Here is a 21794-nt window from a genome sequence, read left to right as displayed (position 1 = left end):
TTTTCTTTCGTTGTGGCCGGCCGAGGGACTAAGCCGAGATCAATGAAGGAAAGAAGAGCGAGCCAGAAGTTATCGAGCAAGGCGGTGATGGATCCCAACCAAAACGTGAAGTGCAAGATCGTGGTGGTGGGCGACAGCCAGTGCGGGAAGACCGCGCTGCTCCACGTCTTCGCCAAGGACTGCTTCCCCGAGGTGGGTCGGGGCTGGGGGGGACGGACCGAGACCGGGACCGGGCTGGGACCGGGACCGAGGCCGGTCCCGGGGCGGCGGTGGGCGCGGGCTGACTGTGCGCTGTCTCCCGGCAGAGCTACGTCCCCACCGTTTTCGAGAACTACACGGCCAGCTTCGAGATCGACACGCAGCGCATCGAGCTCAGCCTCTGGGACACTTCGGGTGAGCGCTCCCCGGGGCGAGGGAGGGCTGTGTCCGTGGTTTTGGGGGGGTAAATCGGTGAGGAGAGGCAGCCCCCGTCGGTCAGGGGAGCCGGGGGGAGCCGGAGAACCCCCCCAATCCCGCCTCTGCGGCCCCGCAGCCCCTCACCGCCGCGTCGTGGCGGGGCTGCCCGCCTCCAGATGCAGCTGTGCGAGGCGGGGGGCGGCCTCTGGGGGTTTTTTTTGTTTTTTTGTTTTTTTTTTTTTTTTTTTTAAAACTGAGGTATACTTTAGGCATATACTTGACTTGGGGAGGGAAAAGGGTGTGGACGAACCTCCATTAAGCGATTTGTCAGCATTGCAGGGGAAGGCAGGCAGGGCAGGGGTATGTGTTCTCACCTGCCTGACTGGAAAGAGCTTATCCGAGGAGCTCCAGGGGTACCTTTGCTCCTCTGCTGCTGTGAAACCCTGCTTTACCCCGTAGAAGAGTGAAAAGGTGTTTGTATATGCTAATGGGAAATTAAATCGGCTCGCATCCGAGTTCCTTGTGGCCTTCTTGATGCCTGCTTGTTCTTTTTACAAATTACAGCACTTTTTTTCCTGTGTTTTAGAGAGCCTTTGAAGCCAGGAAAGATCAGGGAGGTAGGCATCTCTGGCCGCCTGAGGATGTAGAGGGAACCATCCTTTTTTACATACGAAGATCAGTGCGTAAGGTCTTCCTCATTCTTCCAGTTGTACCTGCAGTGGCCATGTCAAAAAACACTGGCTCGCATGCCTCAAAGGTTGAGGTTCTCAGTGTCTTAGATCTCATGTTAGGCCAGGAACTCCTCTAGATCCTGCTGTCTTTGGTAAACTGCCAGGGTGGTGAGTAAACTTGCCACCCCAGTGCTGGAGAGGAGCGTGGACACAGCCAGCGAGTCTCTGCCTCCCAGTAACTGAGTGTACTGGGGGAGGTGGTCAGGGGTGAATGGCACTGTGAGCCATTAGCGCAGGTGTGGATCAACATTATTCTGCAGAAGTGATTGGGAAAAAGCTGGAGGAAGTTGACAGAGCATACAAGCCCTTTTTTTCTTTAGGCAAGTTGTGTAGATAGCTTGTTAATGTTGAATTTGGACCCAGCAGTTCCTTCTACCAGGAACTAAAATGTTAATCCCTTTTTTTAAAAAAAAAAGAAAAAAAAGGAGTTTAGGCGGTGAGTTGGCTTTCCTCTTGCTGTTGAGGAAATTATTCCAAATTCTTGCAACACAATTACTGGGAAAAGGCAGTCTCTGTACCCACAACCAGTATCAGTGTAGCTCTGAACTGATTTTTTTCTTCATCTTATGCCAAGTAAGACTTCTAGAATGTGTCTGGTTTGAGCTTTCATCCTGATTACTAAGCTGGCTATAACAAACTCTATGGAGTAAGGGCTTATTAAAAATTAATAGTGAAGTTACTTTGGAAAATTTTATCTTTAGCTGTTAAAATACAACACGCTCGCAGGTTAAATTGTTTGACGGGGGAAGGTTTTGGAATCTGTATGTCAAAAGGCTGGAAACACCCATGTAATGAAATATTCTGTAGCACTTCAAAAGTCAAAAGTGGTGGAAGAAACACCTGCCAGCCTTTTGCATGTGCATGTCATCCTCTCAGGCCTGTCCTGGAACTAATAGAAAATCTGACTGAATCGGAAGCTTAAGATCAAGTGGCTAATTTGTCTGCAGTCTGAAACTGAAGAGGAAATGTTTGAAAGATCCAGTGTTTGGTCTTGTAAAGTATTACTGAACGGTAGATCCTCTGGTTGTGGGACTCTGGATGAAGAATTGTCTCCTAAACAGCCCTCCTAACCAACTGCAAGAAGAGATGCTACCCAAACCCATTAACCCAGTGCAAAATCACATCACCAGATAAGAGACATCAGAAGATAAGATAGTGTTTTAGCATTATCTTAAATTCTCAGTAATTTATTTTTTACAAGTCTTTGTCCTAGTCCTCTGCTGAATTAGAATAAATGTCTTAATGACATTTTTAAAGCAGGACTAGATCTAGTTAACTTAAATACAACTGATTAACTGCCAAATACTAATGGAAGATAATGTCCGTTGCAGGTAATGGCTCAAGTCATTTGAGGTACTTTCAGCATCTCTTGGGGGAGGGGGGAAGGACGCTATTTAGCTGAGTTTGATTGCAATATACTGCAGATACTCATCAAGTGATCTTGAAAGTATTTAGTATCCATCTTTAACCCTCTGTATTTTCTAACTAGGAGCATGCAACAGGCTGCCTTGCAAATTAGTCCCTAACTTGAGTTAAAGTAAATGTCAGGTTTTGCCCTGAATCCTTTGGAAGGAAGGTACTGCCACTTGGAGCATTTTTTTGCTCACTGAGAAAATGAGAAGCTGTAGGCATTGGTTAAAATAGTCTTGTGTTAGGGTGAGAACACACCTGAAGGCCCTGCTGTCATGGTTTTGGTTTACAATCTTTTATATAATAATAATAATGTGCTTTTTACCAGAGGAATTTTAAGTACAAAATGTAGAGAGTCACGCAATTGATAGAACATTTTGAGAATAGCTGTAAATTTATTGGGAAGTTTTTGTTGTAACTTGGATATGCCCCTAGAAATATGGGACAAAACACTCTTACAAGTAAGAGTGGAATGGGAAGATTCATTATTCAAATATTTTCTGGTACTGTCTAGTTTTGTGAGTCATTATAAGGATTTAAATTAGCCACAGCATTAAGGAAAGCACTTGCCAACTTGAATTTCAATTGGTTTTTGGACTACCAACCCTTCTTTCAAAGCAGGAATGTCTGGTTGCAATCTAACTACACCATAAATTATTCCACTCTGTGGTAACATAGTATGGCAGTCTTGAGCTGTGTGCTTGTTTTGCTAGGTGGAGTATTAGAAGTTTCTTCAGGTTAAAGCTTCATCTCGTAGTCTCATGGACACTGTGAAAAGTACTTCTATATTACATGTCTTTGTCTGCCATAGGCATGGTCTAAAGTGCATTTACCAAGTTTCTGGCTGCTTCTGTTAAAAGTGACTACTTTGATATTTATATTTCTTGTTAGTACAACAGCAGCTGTGGCATAGAAATTGCATGCCATTAATTAGGCATACATACCTGTGTCTCCCTAAAATGTATTTTAGGGTTTTTTTAATTGGTTGAACTGTGGAAACTGCACTGGTTACTGCAATAAAATAGTTCTCAACAGGCCCAGAAATACTTATGCACTGCTGGGGATTAGCATGTAATTAAATCCAGAAGGGCCTTAGAGCTTTAAATCAAGTTAGCTTTACTGTGATTTGAATGTGTACAATGTATTCAGTGTCCATATAGAAACAATATTAATTATAAAGCTTTGTGCTGAAATCTTTCCGAAGACAACTAAAACATATGGGAATTAAAGTTACTATTTCCCCAAGTTCTCTGGCAATAAGCATTGTAAAGGAAATGTCAAATTTCTGTCTTTGCCTTCCAGTTCACTTTCAAGTTGGCTATATTGAGCCATGTGATTTTTTTTTTATGGCAGAGTAACAGTAACTAGTCTTTATAGGTTTTGTTTTCCCCCCCTTAGAGGGGAAATAATTGATAACTGGGAATGCTAAGTCACCTACCAAAGTCCTGTTTTCTGTTTGAGGTGCAGAAATGTAAACACTTATAATGCTATGACTGCTGTGATATTTGTGTGTGCTTGGAGATGATGTGTTCATGATACTCAGTACACAAAATCACCTGTGTTTTCTCCAAAACAGCCGAGGTGGATTTGGAAGGAGGAAGGCCATCAGCAGTGATTCAGCTACTTAGAGCAGCCACTGCAGTATTTGATGTGTTTTCTATGTAGCTGATAATTAGTGAGCCCAAGGGTTTAGGAGTGAGAATGCTGCCGTTCATCTGTTGTTCTTTCAGTTGACTGGAGTCCAAAAGGCTACAAAGACCGATGCCTGATGGCTGCTTGGTGGTGTGTAAATAGTAAAGTCTTGCCTGTTACTGAGCACCGCTTCCCTGAGGGCCTGCGGGCAAGCAGAGGCTGAGCAGCGTGCTGAGCAGGAGCTGCCCAGGTTCAGCTCCATCGGTGGGATGTGGGGCTGAACCTCCTGGTTGGAACTGGTGGTGGTGGCGGCTTTGGGTCTTGCAGGCAAATAGGGCATCGGCTTTCCATGGTCTAGCATCCTAGAGTAGTACTGAGCCATCAACATTTAAGTATGCTTTAACTTTTAATGATGTAATTCTGTTATTTATTAAGATAGCAACATTTAAGCCTGAGCTTGGTTTCTTCTGTAGACCAAAGCCAACCATATGGCTGGGGAGGGGTTTTATTTCGGTTTAAAAGCTGAACTTATGTTGTACTTTGCATGAAACATAAGGTTGTAAAAGTAGATAATTCTTAATGTTTTAAATTATTTTGGCTTAAATGACTCAAGCTGCCAAACAGATTAAAAAAGGGGGATGGCAGCTGGAATATACTTCCACCACAAAGTAAGAGGAACTACAGCATTATCAGCAATTCCTTGATAAAACAGAAAAATCATCCATGTTGTCCTTGACAAAAAATGTTTTATTTTGTCGGAACAGAATCACAAGCACAAATAGGCTTATTTTTTTCCACAAATACCATAGCTGTAGCTCTACATTCTCCTTCTGTTTTCTAGGGTTGGCGTGGCTTCAAATCTGTAGACTAACTTGAAAAAGAGTGAGCAGCCTTACTGGGCTGTGCTCAAGTTGTCTGTTCAGACTTGAGCCTCATTCCTGAGATTCCTGCCTTCTGAGGGTTTCTCTGGGCGAAACGACGAAATGCCAGATTGAATAGGCTCGCACAGCGAGGGCCGTAGCCCCTCTTTATTTGCTCAGTAATAAAGGTTCAGTTATTGCTGTTGAATGAGACCAGGAAATTTCCTTTGTTGATACTGCAGCCCAAGTAGTTTAAACGGTTCCCGTTTGTTCTGCCACATACTACCCCGAAGAAAAGGAGGTGTCAGATATTCCTCTTAGCTTACATCTGAGCAGAAGGGCTGCTTATAAAAGTACACCTATTCTAGCTCAGCATCTGTAATGTGAGAGGTTCAGAAGGAAAACCTAAAGAGAAAAACCCTCAAAACAAACACAGCTACAGCTGACACAGTGGAAAGGAGTCTCTGGGCTGGAGGTGGTGACTGTATGTATACATAAATACATGCTGATGGACATATATGGTATGTTGTATCCCTGAAGACTGCTGAGTGAGGAGATAGGTATGTGTCTAAGGAATTAGTTTCTGGGTGAGGCTTTTTTGAGACTCCTTTCTAGCCAGCAACCATTTGGCCAAGCATTAATGATCTTCAATCCTGCCCTTACTTGCTGGAGCTCGGCAGGGAGATGTGCTCGCCAGGCAGTGGCTCTCACCAGCATGTAGGCTGGTGCCTGGGCAGCAGTCTGTGCTTTGGCTGGTTTAACGCTGCGGAGCCGTGCAGGTGGCTAGTTAATGGCAACGCTGCTCTGCAATTCCTCTGTCCAGGGCAAATAACTTGGCCCTGGGGCTCTGGGATAAATAACTTGGCCCTGAGGCTCCAGGATGGAGGCACTGTAATAGCAGTGCTGGAGATAGCTGGGGAATAATTAGGAGTGGAAAATGTTTATTGATAGTCTCTGCAAGCAGAGCTGAGCTCAAATGAATAGTTAACTACCGGTCAGCTCAGCTCACTTAGATTTCTTTCTAACATGTCATTTACTGCTGAAGACAGCTAACTGTTTTTTGAAGAGCAGTTTTTGACAGCTGCCTCTTTGTTAGATTGACATCATTTATGAAGATGAGCATTTGAATAAAATAGTCTTGTTCAACAAATTACCTTCTGCTACCTAGTTTGGTAATGCTTCATTCCCCATGTGTTACTCTTCATTTCAAAAACAACATTCCTGGGATTCTTGACTCCTTCCTTCCAGTATAAGCTGTCCAACTGAAGTCATCTGTGATACGTTCACACCATTCCCCGTTCTGCTTTGTGCAACAGCATGAGCTGTCTGTCAGTTAAAAACTTGAGGAATTTCTCTAATCCAGTTAATTGTCTGCTCAGCCTCTGAGACCTTAACAGCCACTTAGTTCTAGATAGTTGGAAAATTGGTGATATAATTAGCTGATAACCCCACAACTCTTGAAAGCTGTATTCTTGTTGCATATGTTCTATGCTGTATTTTAGGTTCATGAGAGAAAAATATAGAAATAAGACTATATGACTAAGAAAGAGCATCTTAAGTTGCAGGCATGCGTTTTAAAGCCCAAAGCCCTTATCCTGGTGGACCACTTAACTGTTTAAGTACCTTTCTAAATCAGAAATGTATTCTCAGTAAGTGAAGCTTCAGCAGAGTTAAGGCCAAACCAAATGGTGGCTGAGTGACTGGAACTTCCTAGAGAAAAGGAAGATTTCTTTTCCCTAACCATGTTACCAGATTCACCAGATGATAAAAATGAGATTTCTGACTCTGGAGATGTGTTTGTAACTCTGCACATTATGACAATTCTTAAAGAAACCCAGCATATCCCTTAACAGCTCTGGAAGTAAAATATGCACAAAGTGCAATACTGGACCTGTTTCTGTTTCATCAAATTACTAGATTAGCTTTGATCTCATTGATAAAAATTTGTCTTAAGGGCTAAACATAAACATTTATTGCAAGCATGTGTTGGTTTACAGATGGGTGAGGCTTTTTGTGACAGATAACTTGTGTGCCTGCCTGTAGGACTGGGGTTCTTTCCTGCTGGAGCACTGCAACAAATGCTTTAATTTGAAGCAAGTGTTTCTTCTAAAAATTGCCGATATCCATGACAACTAAAGATGCTTTTTGCACTTGGAACTATTTGTTTTAAATTCAATGTTAGAAGAATCAAAACTGACTTCTTTCAAAACTTTCTGAATTTTTTCCGTGAAAGCCTAACTGTGACAGATCTGCTTTGAAGAAGCCTTTTGGAGGTTAAGGATTTGTTCTCAAAGTCAAATCCCTGCAGGTTAATGCTGGGACTTAAACTTGGGCTGACCTCATTTCCCTTTCCTTGTTATTGGGGTCATCATAAGCTTTTGGTGGGAGATGGATCACTGGGGTGCCATCACTCTTAATTACTTGGGAAAGCTGTTGCTTTTGTAGGTGAGAAACAAAAGGAAAGTGGGGAAGTGAGCAATTGCAATGAGTGTTTTGGGAATACAGTGCTATTGAAGAAAAGATGGTAGCTGGGTGCCATTAAACAGCTTCACAAAAACCTTTCTAAACTTTCTGAATAAGCTTGAATGACTGCAGAGAGTGAAAAATATAAGCTAATAAAAATGTTTGTTTCCCTGCAGGGTCTCCTTACTATGACAATGTCCGCCCGCTTTCCTATCCAGATTCTGATGCTGTCCTGATTTGCTTTGACATCAGTCGGCCAGAAACTCTTGACAGTGTGCTAAAAAAGGCAAGTGTTTGAGAAACATTTGAGTACAGAAGTGTTTGAGTAGCTTGTCTTTAAATCTCTGAAGAGTGGTGCTGTTTCCTACATTGGAAACTTCAGTTTGTTTCTTTTAATGGAGAGATGACAGGACTGCACCCTGCACTGCTAGAATTTGAGATCATTTGTTTGAAAGGGATGAATGTTAATTGAAAACAAAAAACTCCCTAATGTATGCTCAGGCGTGATGTAAATTCTCATTCCTCAGCCCTTAGACAGCAGTGAATTGTTTAGGGTGGTGTGAGGTGCAGGGCTGGGTGCAGCAAGAAATTGTCTCTCACATTATATTCATATAACAGACGGGATTGAGAAACTTTGCCATGTTGCAAAGACGGTTAAAACGTGCCTGCCAAGTGTTTGGACTTTTGCCATGGCTTTACGTAATTTCTCAGCCTGAAGTTAGAAGCAGCCAGTGACAAATGCCTCTGGAAGCCACCAGAAAACCTAGCAGTGGCATAGAAATACAATCCTGCACCAAACTTCAGAGTTTTTCACAAGCTCAGTGATCTGAGATTCAGTGCGAGGCTTCCCCTGCATCAAAAAATTGAATTTTGATAATCAAGCTCTGTGTTTGTGAGGTGGTCCTGGTTCTCTCCTTGGTCACTGGGCATGACTCAACTTTGCAGTGCTGTCTTTAAGGCTTAATGATGTGAGGTTCCTTTTTTCTGTAGCTGGGGCCAGTGATTCTTGTGTCGCTGGGAATAAAGTGACATACAATGCTCTGAATAGTCTACAGAAAATACTTAAGACTATTCTCTCAGCTACGAGCTGTGCCAACAAGCATCTAGAACTGTCTTTCTTTTCTGTCCCTGATAATGTTGGTTACTATGCTGTTGCTTAATTCTGTAAGATTTTTCTTAATATGCTTTTAAACGCAGATGATATCCTGAAATTTTAGGGATTGTATGATCTGTTCAGATTATGCTGCAAAATTTTTGGCTTTCTTGTGTTGTCAAAATAATCATGTAGAGGGGGAACAAACCCAAGGAATATATCACAGGTACTGTTTGAAGGGCTTATTACTGGTTCACAATAGCTGAACCCTCAACAGATTTGTGTAGTTTTAGGTGTGAGGATGTAGCCATGAGCCAATATATAGCAATGCTTATTTTGTGGTCATACAAGACCTGCCTCTATGTCTGTCTCGAACCATTGAATGTGGTGACACCAGGTTTCATTGGCTCCTGTCTGCAAATGGCTATGGCTGGGTGTTCACCGCTTGTGAGGAGCGACAGGTCTGCCCACCTTTGCTCATGTAGATAAACAATCTCAATTAATCCCCTCTTGATTAGTAAGTCAGTGGAATTAATGAGTGTATGAGATCGTAAGATTTCATCCTTGACTAGATTCTGCTGGAACTAATGCCTTTAGAAATTAGCTTGAAGGTAGATACAACTATTATGTAAGAGTATTTCCACGTGAAATGTCATGACTTACTAAACTTCATCTTGTATCTATTGCTTCTTTGGATTTAAACATTCAACTACTCGAGTATAATAACCTAAAATTTTACAGTGGAAAGGTGAAATCCAGGAGTTTTGTCCAAACACCAAAATGCTTCTGGTTGGTTGCAAGTCGGATCTGCGCACGGATGTAAGCACACTAGTGGAACTTTCCAATCACAGGCAGACACCCGTGTCCTATGATCAGGTATGTGCCATGTCCTTTGTCGTACTGAGGAGTGGAAAATAAGACTCTTTTCTATCACTGTAGCCGTCTTTATGAACAACTTCTCCCCCTGTTGACACGAGTGCATCCTAGAAGTCAGGTGCATATACTGTAATAGTTGCTGGAGGTGAATTTGAAAACTATTATGAGTAAAGGCAAAGCCTGCCCACAGACTTCATGCAGCAGAAAATCATGCAGCCCCACAACGCATGCTTTAAGCATCGTAAGATTGTAGCCGTATTGATGGCAAAGAGCCTTTTAAGTGAATTGAAAATAAACTTACTGCTTTTCTGGGCCTACAGAGGCCAAAACAGTAACTAAGATGTGACATGTTCTGTTTATTTACTGAAAAATTGGTAAAATTTTTTGTTTAAACTTAAGGTTTGAATGTCATTCATTGGACTTTAGCATCATGACAAGCATTGCATGTAGTCTGACTCCTTAAAAATCCTATTTCCTGAAAAGATCTTCTGTGAAAACACCTTGTAGTTCCCTCTGAAGGTGGCAGCAAATCCAGAAAGCATCTTAATTCTTTGCAGCAGTTCTCTGCTGCTAGGGAAGTAAGTTTGGAGCCAGGCATCAGGGCATAGAGGAACCGAGGTGAAAGGGAAAGGAATCAGGCCATGGGAGAGCAGGAGGTAGAGAACAGAGGAAAACTGGGCTCTAGGTAAACTTCCCCTTACTGCTCACACATGTGTATCGTGCATTGCTGCTGAATCTTGGTGGTGGTTTGAGATACACCCTGTAGGGTGTAAGAGTGAGAATTCTACCTCCAAAAGTAACTTTAGCTAGTGTATATATCCTATGTTATCAAACAGTTTTTGATGTTTTATCCACAGCCTCAACAACCGACACCTCCTAATATGCAGTTACTAATAATGCAGCCTCCTATGGCATGTTTAAATTGAAAAATGCAAAGATGCCATTAACTGAGTGTGTTGCTTAAAATATAACTTGGGGTGTTGTACTGTGATGGCTTATGCTGGTTGTGGCATCTTTCTACACTTCACTTGGTAAACATCCCTCCATCTCAGACAATTTTATATGAAACTAAATGCCAGTTTTTTTACCTTAGTGTAAATTCAGAAGTGTCCTTAAATCCTGCTTGTTGCAGTAGACGTCAACTTGGTTACAAACTACCACTGTTGCATGTGTATATATTCATGTTCAGCCTTGGAGCTGTAATCTGCCATGCTATTTTTCTTTGAATATTAAACTTAAAAGGAAATACTGTCTGCCACTTACTACGTACACAAGTTCACATATTACATTTTTACAGTACTTCAGTAAAATCACCAAGTCTCACCCCTTTCCATAGATAGCCATCAAAAAAAATCTACTGACAGGTGGATTTCTCCCCTGGAGTTGAAGAGTCACATCTCTTCTGGTGTCACAGCTTAGCTGGTACCCCTTAGGAACAAGAGTCAGCTGAAGACAAAGGGCTAAGCCAGAAGCTATTACTTGGCAGCCAAAGGGAAAATTTTGTGTTACAGGGAAGCGCATACTTCAGCAAACTCCCATAATTTCATCTGTACTCTATGTAAGCAAAACCTTAGACTGAGCAATGGTTGTGTCTCTTGTGGTTGCCAAATCCCTGGTGGCATGAAGCAACCCGGTGCTCTCCTGTGCTCGTTCTAGGGAAGGGTCTTCTGGGGTCGAGATACACAGCTTGTTTTTAAATTCCCCTGCCTTGCTAAGTCAACATGGGATCAAAGAGCTTAGTGGGGTTTTCCCCATTCCTCTTAACTTCATAAGGAAGCATTGGAAGGATAAAGCCAGTTGATGGTGACACCCTGCCTCCAGTATGCTAGCCAGTTTCCAGTCAGCTACACCTGAGCAAACATTTCTGAGGCTTGACGATAGAGGCTAGGCTTGGATAGTAGGAGTTGAGATGTTTAACTGTGGGGAGGGCTTGTCTTGCAAACTAATACTCCTTTATCAGCCACTACCACTTACAATTGATAAGATGGCTGCATCACTGCAGTGTAAATAGTGGATACTGAAGAAGTGGGTCCAAATAGATTAGTGCCATCAGCCTGGCACAAGAGCAAAGAGGAGGGGTTGGACTGACTTGTGCCTGTATCTCAGGCCCATGAATATGTGAGGAGTGGCTGGATTTCATAACCTTCTAAAAAGATTCATCCTTCAGAAGTAAAATTCCATTGAAACGACTCCATTTTTTCACACAATGCTGTATTGTCTTCCAGTAGCAAAATCCACAACAGGATACTGGGATATTGTCATGTGCTGGAGTTGCGTGTTGTTTTCCTTGTGCTGCTGGAACAAATCCCTGCTTTGACTTCTAACACACTTAAAATGAAAATAGAAGGGCTTGTATAACCACTAATGTGTCGTCCCCCCCTTTTTTTTTTTGCTTGTTCCCTAGCTACAAGTTGATATAACTGTCCTCGACCCAGAAACCCCCAGCACACTTCCCTATGAACTTTGCCCCCTTTGTGGAGATGTAACATGGGCTGTGCTCCAGGTCAGAGGCACGCTGGCTAGCCCTTAAGGCAGTCAGAATATGTTTTCTCTTTGGAGATAGCAGGCTTAAATCTGGAAGCTGCCAGGTCCAGACCTTTCCCAATGAGCACGTGATACACAGATGCAAGTTAAGGTGTAAGGGTGAAATTGCTAAATGGGTCCTACTAATACTCTTTTGGCTTTCTGCAGTTGTTTGCAGGTCATTGAGCTTATCTTCTCTCTTCCAATTTGTATTTATCGGCATAGGAGATAATGTCTGGATACTTGTTTAATGCGTCTTGGAACCAAAGCTCTGTTTATTTTGCAAAATTAGCTGCTGGCTGTAGTGCTGGGGCTGTAGCTTTGGTTTTCACAAAACATTGTGTATGGAAAACAGTGCTGAAAAGTAATTGTATGGTTTGCTTTGGCTCTCTGCGGAAACTTGGTATTGATTGCATGTTCTTTTTTCCCTTAGGGTGCAAATATGGCCAAACAGATTGGAGCAGCTACGTATATTGAATGCTCAGCCTTACAGTCAGAAAACAGTGTCAGAGACATTTTTCATGTTGCCACCTTGGCGTGTGTGAATAAAACAAATAAAAATGTTAAACGAAACAAATCGCAGAGGGCAACAAAGCGAATTTCACACATGCCTGGCAGGCCAGAACTTTCCACAGTGGCGACGGACTTGCGAAAGGACAAAGCAAAGAGTTGCACGGTGATGTGAAGGACCTTGATTTCCTGGAGAAGGAGGAAGAGAGCGTCCGGGAGGGGTGGAGGCTCAATGAAGTACGCAGCCACATGGTATTTAATGAGGGCTTATGCCAGTGCTTTAATGGAAACTTCACCTGTTTTGTGAGACTGTACTTAGGAACTGAGCAGCGAGAAGAAATGGCTCTAAACGAGGTGGCATCGGGAAATGATACATTGAAGAAAATGCCAAAAAAAAAAAAAGGGAAAATGTTTGAATGTGCTGAAAAAAGAGAGGGTGAATGGGAAAATAACACTGCAAAGAAGAGAGATGTCATTGACAGTGCTTGTTTCTTTTATTAACGCTCTACTCCTGGATGCTACCACTTTGATTTCATTAAAATAATACTTTAATGTTTTTTTAAAGAAGACATTATTAATATGCCCTCCTCATTAAGGAACTATCCCTGTGACCTTATAGTTGGTTTTCCAAAGGATATGATCTAATTTTTTTTAGTAGCTCATCGTTAAAATGGGGAGTATACCGAGGCCTGTGCGTCACCTAGAGGAAAACACTGTATGTGAGAAGTCTGGAGTTTTGCCTTCCCGAGACAGCAGCGCAATCTACATTTGAGCACGTTGGTAATGAAGGCAACCGTTTGAGATTTCCGAGTATTATAGGTGCCCTCGCACTGTGGAAATTAAACGGATCAAATTGGGGTGTGGGGGCAATCTACCTGCCCATTGCAGGACTCTGACTTCCCATTCCTCTTTGTGATTGTAATTTAGAGTGAAAATGATCTCCAGTTCTGGTGTACTGTATGGGTATGTTGCTGTAGGTTCAAGTGAAAGGTGCTAAGAGCTATGATGACAAATGATCCTTAGTTTTACAACCATGATAATTCGTTAAGCCTTACTGCCCATCTGGGGAAGCCCCAAGACTCCTCTGCTTCTGCTAGGAGTTGGGAGAGCTGGGTGGATCCCGGGATCTAGCCCTCTGTAAATGCTACAGAGAAGTGCTATTCTGTGATGTGGTTCACTGCAATTGTCTTTGCAAAAAAAACCCAAGAATCTGCAAATGAGCCAGCAGAGCCAGGTTATCTTTTGCGATGCTCTTCTTTTGGGGCAGCCATCTCTCGCTGCAGACTGTGTTTGCTCGTGGTGAGGAAATGGGGTCTGAAGAACTGCGACGCCTTAAGGAGTCCCCAGTGGAAACTGGATATTGCCTTTAGTCTTTAAGATTAATATATATGTATCCAGACAACAATCATGAAACATCGGTGAACCAATTAAGTCAAATTCCTTTTTGCTTACTGAGTACTATTGTTACATTAAATAAATCGGCCTTTAAAATTGTTTGCAACTGCTTACTGACTGATGTAACTACATAGCTTCTCTCGAAAGAAGGATGCTGTAAGCTCTAACCAGTGCGGCTATCGCTTGTTGAGGACAAGCGTTCAGTTCCCAAGGGTGATGCTTCATTTTTGAAGTGTTAAAGCTGTGTTCACGTTAACTTGTGCAAAGGTAAAGGGTTACCATAATTAAAACTCAGTTCTGTGTTCCCAGCACTTTGTCTCATCTGATAAGAAAAAAACCCCCCACACCCATTCCGATCATTTCCCACAAAAAGACATTTTTACCACCATAATAAGCTTTTGACTGATGCAACAGTGCGCTTAGGGCAGTATTACAAAATAGCTGGTAAGTGCTTTCTGTATTTAAATATTGTGGAAAAAATAAGTTATAACTGTTATAAAGCAGGACATTCATTACTTTTTTTTAATTGTTGAAGTCACTTTGTATGTTTGGTTAATGTTTCTGCAGTATTTATTAAAATACCATTTTTTCTTTGAATTAAAAAAAAAGTAATTGACTTGTAGTGGAAATGGCCTTTGTGTGTTAGTTCATTAATACTGGTGTGTTTTGGACGTGATTGTACTGAGCTACAGGCCAGGCATAGCTGGGAGTTGGGACATGATTTGAATAGAAATCAGTCTTACCCTTGCCAACAGCCTTTTGGGTTCTTTGGCATTATATTTAAGTATGTAGCGTGGGTTACTTAACCTGAGTTGCGTTTCCCAAAAACGACAGAGGCAGAGGAGACTGGAGCAAGCAAGCAAGTGAAGTTTGGTTTGCTTTGTCTCTAAAGTGCTGAATGCTGCTTTTTAAAAGGTTTCATGTATAATACATCATCCTTTTCTATTTCTGATGACAAACAAGGTTTAGTTCCCTGCGTTTGTGGATGCCGTAATTATGTGAGCGAATGCCTCGTTGTGCGAGAAGGCAGCCCGCTTTGGTGGGAGGGTGCTGGGCTGGGTCTGTGGTGTCATTCCCTGCTGCAGCAGCTCCTGAGTTTTTGGGAACCCCTGTCCCCCCACAATCCTTGAAATTCCAGCCCTGCGGCAGCTCCTCTTGGAGCTGGGGGTGTCCGCTGGCAGCGTGCAGCTGGGGTGTAGAAACTCCTCCAGTGGGGCTGCTGTGGTGGGGTCTGTTTGGCCAGGGGTTAATTATCCTTATGCCTAAAAAGCTGCCTTGTCTTTGTAGTCTGAACTCATCTTGTTTCAGCCTTTGGTCTTTCCATTTAGTTAACGTGTGCGTCAGATTGACGTGCTCTTGATTACTGAATTTAAGTACACCTTGTAGGTCACTAGCATAGAATTAAGTCACCAAGAACCAAACCGATCGACTTCTTCAATGACTTCAAATCTCTCGCTATAAAGGGTATTTCCCAATTCACGTTTAACCAATTGTGAGGTTCCTTTCAGCACTCTTTTAGGTTTTTGGCATCTTTATTGGAACTACAAATGCTGGAGAAGCCATTGGGCCGCACAACCTTTCTACTAGTAGTGCTTTCGTGTTCATCCTAAGCTTCGCCGTAACCCTTCTGGCCCCACGTTGCCAGTTGCCCACACCAAGTGCTCAGTGGTCCTCCTGGCATCTGGCTACGGCACAGCTGGTTTTTGCTTATATTTGGTAGAGCAATATGGCCATGCACGTTCTGCATGATCTACAAACCTTCTCCTGGGTTCTGTAGGTCCTGCTATTTCTTTTCAAATCTCTAATCTGCTGTTTTCTGGGTCTTAGTAAGATTGTGGAGTAGGTTAGGACAAAGAAATAACCTCTTGGAAGCCTCACTAGAAACGTGCCTTCCTGGTGACTCCAGTTTTGAGATCCATCAAAGTTTGTAATGAATTTTTGGCCTGTTTAACGTGCACAGGCTTGGTTTCATGTTGCTCCTGTGTTATGCCCAAGTGTGGTGTGGTCACAAGTCAAACAGTGTGGATTAGGAAGGTACTGTTAAAGGTACTCTTACGCCATCCTTAGATGCCTACAGAAAGGAGATAATGATCCATTTTCAATTAAAAACATTGATCACTAGTTGATCGCTACCCTCCTTTAATGCCACCAGCTCAGTCCTCCTTCATTTTGCTCTAAGTGGTTGGAAGATGGAGATGTCTTGATTTATCTATGTTTTTCTTTTAAATTCAAAAAAAGAAAGTTGGTAGGTCTGTCGAAAGCCACTAACCTTGCCAGTGTTTCTTTTTCTTTTACTGTTGCTAGTTCTACCTTTTCCTTCAGACCAGAATTGCCAATTTTGTTGCTCACGTGAAACATTTCTTGCTAGCTTTGGCCAATGGTGGTTGAAACCTCTGAGCAAGAGGAAGGACCAGAGGTTTGCTCTTCTAAAATTAGAGCCTGGGCTGAGGTGGCATCTGCAGCTGCAGAAGCACAGTTTGATTTTGGTGTTGGTAAGATGATCACCCCCATCAGCTCTCCAGTTGCTTGCTGAAGTGAGCAAGGGGTGAATCGGAAGTATTTTCAGTTGTGGGCTGTGTCTTGGTCAGATGTTTCCCTTCAGCACCATTTGATCCCTGGAAAACAAATTTGGCAGATCGCCGTGACTCGGTCCGCTTCCAAAAAGCACTTAACTTTTGCAATTTATTTTTTTTCTTTTTTTGTTTGTTCTTTTGCACAACCCAGTTGTGCAATAATCGCTTACTGTAACTGAGGTGGTTTACTAAAACTCATCCCTCGCGGAAAATCCCAGGGGATATCCCCAGGAGATCGGTGTTTCCAAACCTGGTGGGCTGGTGCAGAAATAGACCTGGCACCGAACCTCAGCGGGATGGCAAACCCTCACTGCGCCGAGCGTGTGCAATTCAGCACCTCCTCGTTCTGCAAACCGTTTGCTACGAGCACGTCCTCGGTGCGTCTCATCCTTCGGAGCGAGGGGGCGGTGGGCCAGCAGGATGCCGGCACGGAGGGGAGAAGGTGGGTGACAAAAGCAAACCCACCCCACCTGCCTCCCTAAAACTTTTTAAAGTGCCTGAGTTATACTATTTGGTGGATATTTATGGGTATTTCCACCTATCTTGGTAGCTGCTTAAAGCTCCAGCGGGTACAGCTGTGTCGGTTTGCGGGCACGGGGCTCGGTGGTGCTGGGTCTTTGGTGGACACGTGGGTCTGGTGGCACTGGACCTGCCTGCCCTGGGGCTGTTTGCAGGCAGGGAGGAGAGCCTGGGGAAGAGGCTGAGCTCGTTCCTGTCTCCTGGACCGGTTCTCGTAGCTGATCCGCAGAGAGAAATGGGGAGAGCTTGGCTAATGAGCAGTTTGATGATGTCAGTGTGGCGTTTTGTTGCCTGATCCTCATGTAGCAGCGCTGGCTCTCCTAAGGGAGGGATTATTTGCTGAAAAGCAAGTCATTAGTAATTCTCAGATCATTGGGCTTCTTCCTCCCAAACTCCTTCCAAGTGACAGAAGATTTATTAACCTTTTTTTCCCAGGGACTGTCCATCTCATTCAGACCTCTTCTAACTGCCAGCCTTTCTGCAGAAGCCACCGAGTTGCAGCAGAGCTGCCGTCCCCAGGGCTGCAGCCGTGGCTGTTGCCGCTTTATGTGCCCAAACAGAAGGAACTGTTCTATTTTCCTTCAGCTCCTTCAGCTTCCCAGGAGGCCCTTAAGCATCTGAAACGTCCTTGGACTGTGCTGAGCCCTGGTGAGGGGATGCTGGGGACCAGGCTCCCAGCACAAGAGCCCTGCAGTGGTAGAAGTTGTTTGCTATCGAAGAGGGATGTTCTGCCAAGTGTCTCCTTTTTTATCCTCCCTAAATTAGTTTGGAGGATTAGGGATGAGAAGCAGCCTGAGGAAAATAAAAAAGATCTTGTCCAATTTTAAAAAGGATCTGTGAAAAAGGAAGCTTTCCTACAGCTGTCAAATGGGGAAATGGGTTTTTAGCCCACTGATTCACGTGCTTCACAGAAGCACTAATCCTGGCAACTCCAGCTCTTCGCCGTTACACATACACCGTGGCACAAATTGTGCAAAGTCCTCCTAAAGCTGATAAATCTTTTTCTCTTGCAATTTGCTGTTGAAGTCGGTAGGAGGTTGCTTATATATAAGTTGCAGAAAGGCTGTGAAGGGGAATAGATCCCCTGTGCTGACCAAGGGGGGCCGAGCAAGGGCCCCCCAAAGCCGGCATTGACCGTGCCCTGGGAATCCTGCGGGTCCTGGCCCAGCGAGCGGAGGCATCGCCTGGTTAAACCATGTTCCTGGGGTCCCAATTCCAGCAGCCCCTGGCAGTGGGTGGGAATGGCCCCCTCCCCAGGGGACCAGTGCTGGGCCTCCAGCCCACCCCAGCTGCCACTTTGGGATGAAAGTAGCTGTTTTACTCACTTTAGCAGGAGAATGTAAAATATTTGGAGTGGGGAGGTATCAGTAACCCACTACAGCGTGCCCGTGTTGTGCGCTTATGAAATAAAGTGTTTTTTCAGTGCATATGCAATGAAATAATCCTCCTATTAATTAATATCGTTAAATATATACATCTGCAGAGTCAAGTTACGGTCCCTGGTAACCCAGGAGCAGCAGAGGAAGGGGAAAGGCTCTGGCTGGTGGGGCTGTGTTTGGGCTGTGCCATGGCCCCTGCCAGGGTCACCTGGCTTTTTTGGGGGAAAACCTAAAGAAATGCTTCATCCCCAGCGCAAGGAGCCTTGACGTAAGCAAGCACCCGCTTTGAAGGAGGAGAAGACTAAGTAAACACTGCGGGTGGCTCTGAAGTGTCGTCCCATGGCTGGAGTCCAGGTCAGCCAGGCCAGCAAATGGCATCGGTGGTTTTGGTGATGCCCTGGGATGTAACAGGGCAGGGGATGCTGAATCACCCGCCGGCACCAAGTGCTCTACATGGTTGTTGTCACCACGTAAAATAAGCGGTGAGCATTGGCTGTAATAATGCCCTGGAGCACCTTTGGCTGCTGCCTGAGGAGTTACGGTGGCTAAAGACCAGTTTAACCAGTGACCTGAGTGCTGAGGACAAGCTGGCGGTGACCACGGAGGGACCGGGCAAGGGAAAAGGAGGTTGCTGGGATAAATGTATCTGGGGATGTAACAGCAAAGGAGCCGCACGCTGAACCTCAGCCTTTTTCCTGCGACCGCCCTGGCTGCAGGGGCAGGGACCACCCTGCACCTCCACGGCCTGATCCGGAGCGGTGGGAATGTGTTCCCCTCCTTGGGAACGTGCCGATTGCACCGAGCTCCACAACCTTTCCAACGTGGGCAGAGGAGAACAAAAGCAATTTATGGGGCTCCAGGGCATTTTCTGCTCCCCCCAAACGGACCTCCCAAAGTGGGGGAAGGACTTTTCAGTTGTAGGTTGCTCTGCTACTTTTCAAGTTACTCAGAGCAGAGCCATTAACCTTCTCCTGACTGTAATAACTGCAAATTAGATTCAAGACTTTCCTTAAACCAGACAGTGAGTCATTTATTCTATAGCATGTCTAGCGTTTAGGGAAATACCTTCCCTTCGCTGCTGCCAGCTCCCGTGACTAATGCTGGATGGAAGCAGAGCATCCCTGACGGTGGCGATGCGCAGCACTGACCTTTGCAGGGCAGAGCTGCGATCTTGCTCGCTCCTTGCCGGCACAGCATCATGTTTTTTATTGGTGTTTGTCTGCTTTGGGGGTGTTTTGCTGCTCTTCATCCTGCTTATTTGCCGTGATTCACGGCAGGGAGCTGCGGGTACTTCCAAGCAGGGGCAGCCAACGAGATGGATGGGCAGCTTTGTATGGGTTGTCTCAGCTATGAGAAACCCTTCTCCTTCCGAAATGTCCATTCTCTGCTACCCCTTCTGTAGTGTTAACCACCCCCGATAAGCTTGGGAGTGCAAATACATGGGGACGTGCCTCTACAACTAATGTTGGGGCAATGCAGCTGACCTGCACCCTTCTCTCTGCATTCACACAACAAACTGCTGAGCCGTTGCACGTCCCGTTTCCCCAGGACCCTTTTCCTCCGGTGCCGACAAAGGCAACGCCATCCCGAAACACCGCACCAAGGTGCTGTGCCGATGGTGTGCTGCTCGAAGGATGCGCCGGTGGCTTTTTGTTGCCTTTGTCCCTTTGTCCCTTCCTTCGGCGCTCCCACCAGGAATTGCAATGGCTCCGGTCCTTTCCCGCTGGACACGGGGCACGGCCAGGGAGGCTTGAACAAACATGCATTGGAAGGGGGACGTCAGAGAGATTTTGTTAAGATTAGGGGATGCTTTAGGGGGGTGTAGCACATGGGGTTTGGTCTCTTTCCAAACCGAGGAGGGCTTTGTGCGGCTGGGGGGATGCGGGAGGGGACCGAGATGCGTGTGTGCACGCGTACGTACGTGTGCGCCTGCATCTCGCCCCGCTCCGCGGCAGCCCCGGCGATGAAAAGGAGGGGAGGGGGTGATAGGGACGCTGGCGGCGGGGAGGCCAGAAGGCTCATCTGGTGTCAGCAGCATTCATGTGCAAAGCAGGGACCCAGGGCAGCGCATTAGCTCCGAGCTGGAATCGTTCTTGCGGGCCATCCCAGACTTTTCAGGGATGCTGCACACTTGAAGGTTGGTTATTAGTTCCAAATGCTGCAGGAGCATCTGCTCTCAACTAGCTAGAAATCATGTTTAATAACAAGAAAATCTACTTCAGCCAAATCCCTGTTGGGAGGGCTTTAGCCCGAACAAAAGGCCCCACTACCACTGATTTCCATAACAGATGTAGCATGCGATGCATGACAGCTCAGCGCAGTGTAGCTCCTTTATTCCCCACATCTCCATCTGCAAGAAACGGGGCTTTCATTTTATTAATTACTCTGGTGTGCTCCACACGGCTTTGTGTGGCTCCGAGAGGAAGGTTTTGTGTTTCATGCTACAATGATCATGGTAATTGTTTTGGTTGGTTTTTTTTTTTGTAATCTTAGTGTTAAAGGTCATTATCCCTCCCCTTTTCGATTTCTCTGCATATGGCATATTCGGGAAAATACCAGCGACTCCCTGCGGTGCCAAATTTTTTCCTTTCACGCAGGGGCTCCTCCAGGAGCTGACGGGCATCTTCTCCGTGCCAGCCTGGGGACGATGCTCAGCCAGCGCCCTTGGGAGACCTTTTTCTGTTCCACTCTCAAAATCCCTCCAGGTCCCAATTCACAGTTTTCAACCAGTGGCAAACTCTGAGTATTTTTTCCTCCTCTTGACCGAGTCCGGTCCACTTTGCTATGGAAATATCTGGCTTATTTCAGGCAGCGTGCCCGCTGCACCCCGCAGCTGCCCTCTCCCTCGCCCACCCTGCTGCCTCCCAGGGATACGACGTGTGTCGTCATGGATCTCTGTTACTCATTCCCACACATAGCTCATTCCTACACCATTAATTTTATCCAATTTCTGCTACTCAGGTTGCTCACGTGCGGTATTTCAATCCTCCTCTGTGCCAATGACTTGTCCCCACCCCTGTGCCACCGCCAGATTTGCACGGCAGCCTCCCACTATTCCCATTGAGGCTGCCCTTAATCCCCTTTTCCCATCTTTTTTTCTTTTTTTTCTCCCCCCAATATATTTTGGTTTATCAAACCATTCACCATGACTACAGCTCTGAGCCGTCACTTTTTGAAACCCTTGCTGTAGGTTTAAGCGTGAGATTTTGTGCTCCGTGGCTGGATCATTTCCAGTCTATTCAAGGCATTTTCAAGATGTTCACATTTCCAGCACTTGGGGATATTAAAAGTAACTTTTTTTTTTCTAAGTATATTTAATGGCAGAAATGGAAGAGAAAAATCTCAGAATAAATTTGCCGGGTTCATTAGCATTTTGGAGCATTATATGCTTTGCAGCGTATACCCACTTTTAATCATAACTCTGGTTTTATCTG

At 44.8% G+C, this 21794-nt stretch overlaps 1 protein-coding gene across 1 annotated transcript; it reads left to right on the top strand.

Annotated features, from left to right (window-relative positions):
• Positions 1-19: 19 nt before the first annotated feature.
• Positions 20-12806, top strand: RND3 (Rho family GTPase 3). The gene is made up of 5 exons (XM_010575208.1): positions 20-192; positions 306-393; positions 7669-7778; positions 9327-9461; positions 12418-12806. Exons 1-5 carry the CDS (start codon positions 43-45, stop codon positions 12667-12669), a joined length of 735 nt encoding a protein of 244 aa, XP_010573510.1. The 5' UTR covers positions 20-42; the 3' UTR covers positions 12670-12806.
• Positions 12807-21794: the final 8988 nt, after the last annotated feature.

This window comes from Haliaeetus leucocephalus, unplaced genomic scaffold, assembly GCF_000737465.1.
Source record: "Haliaeetus leucocephalus isolate CR32 unplaced genomic scaffold, Haliaeetus_leucocephalus-4.0 Scaffold451, whole genome shotgun sequence".
Classification (NCBI taxonomy): domain Eukaryota; kingdom Metazoa; phylum Chordata; class Aves; order Accipitriformes; family Accipitridae; genus Haliaeetus; species Haliaeetus leucocephalus.
The sequence above is the reverse complement of the archived record's forward strand: the minus strand, read 5'-3'. Positions and strand labels throughout refer to the sequence as shown.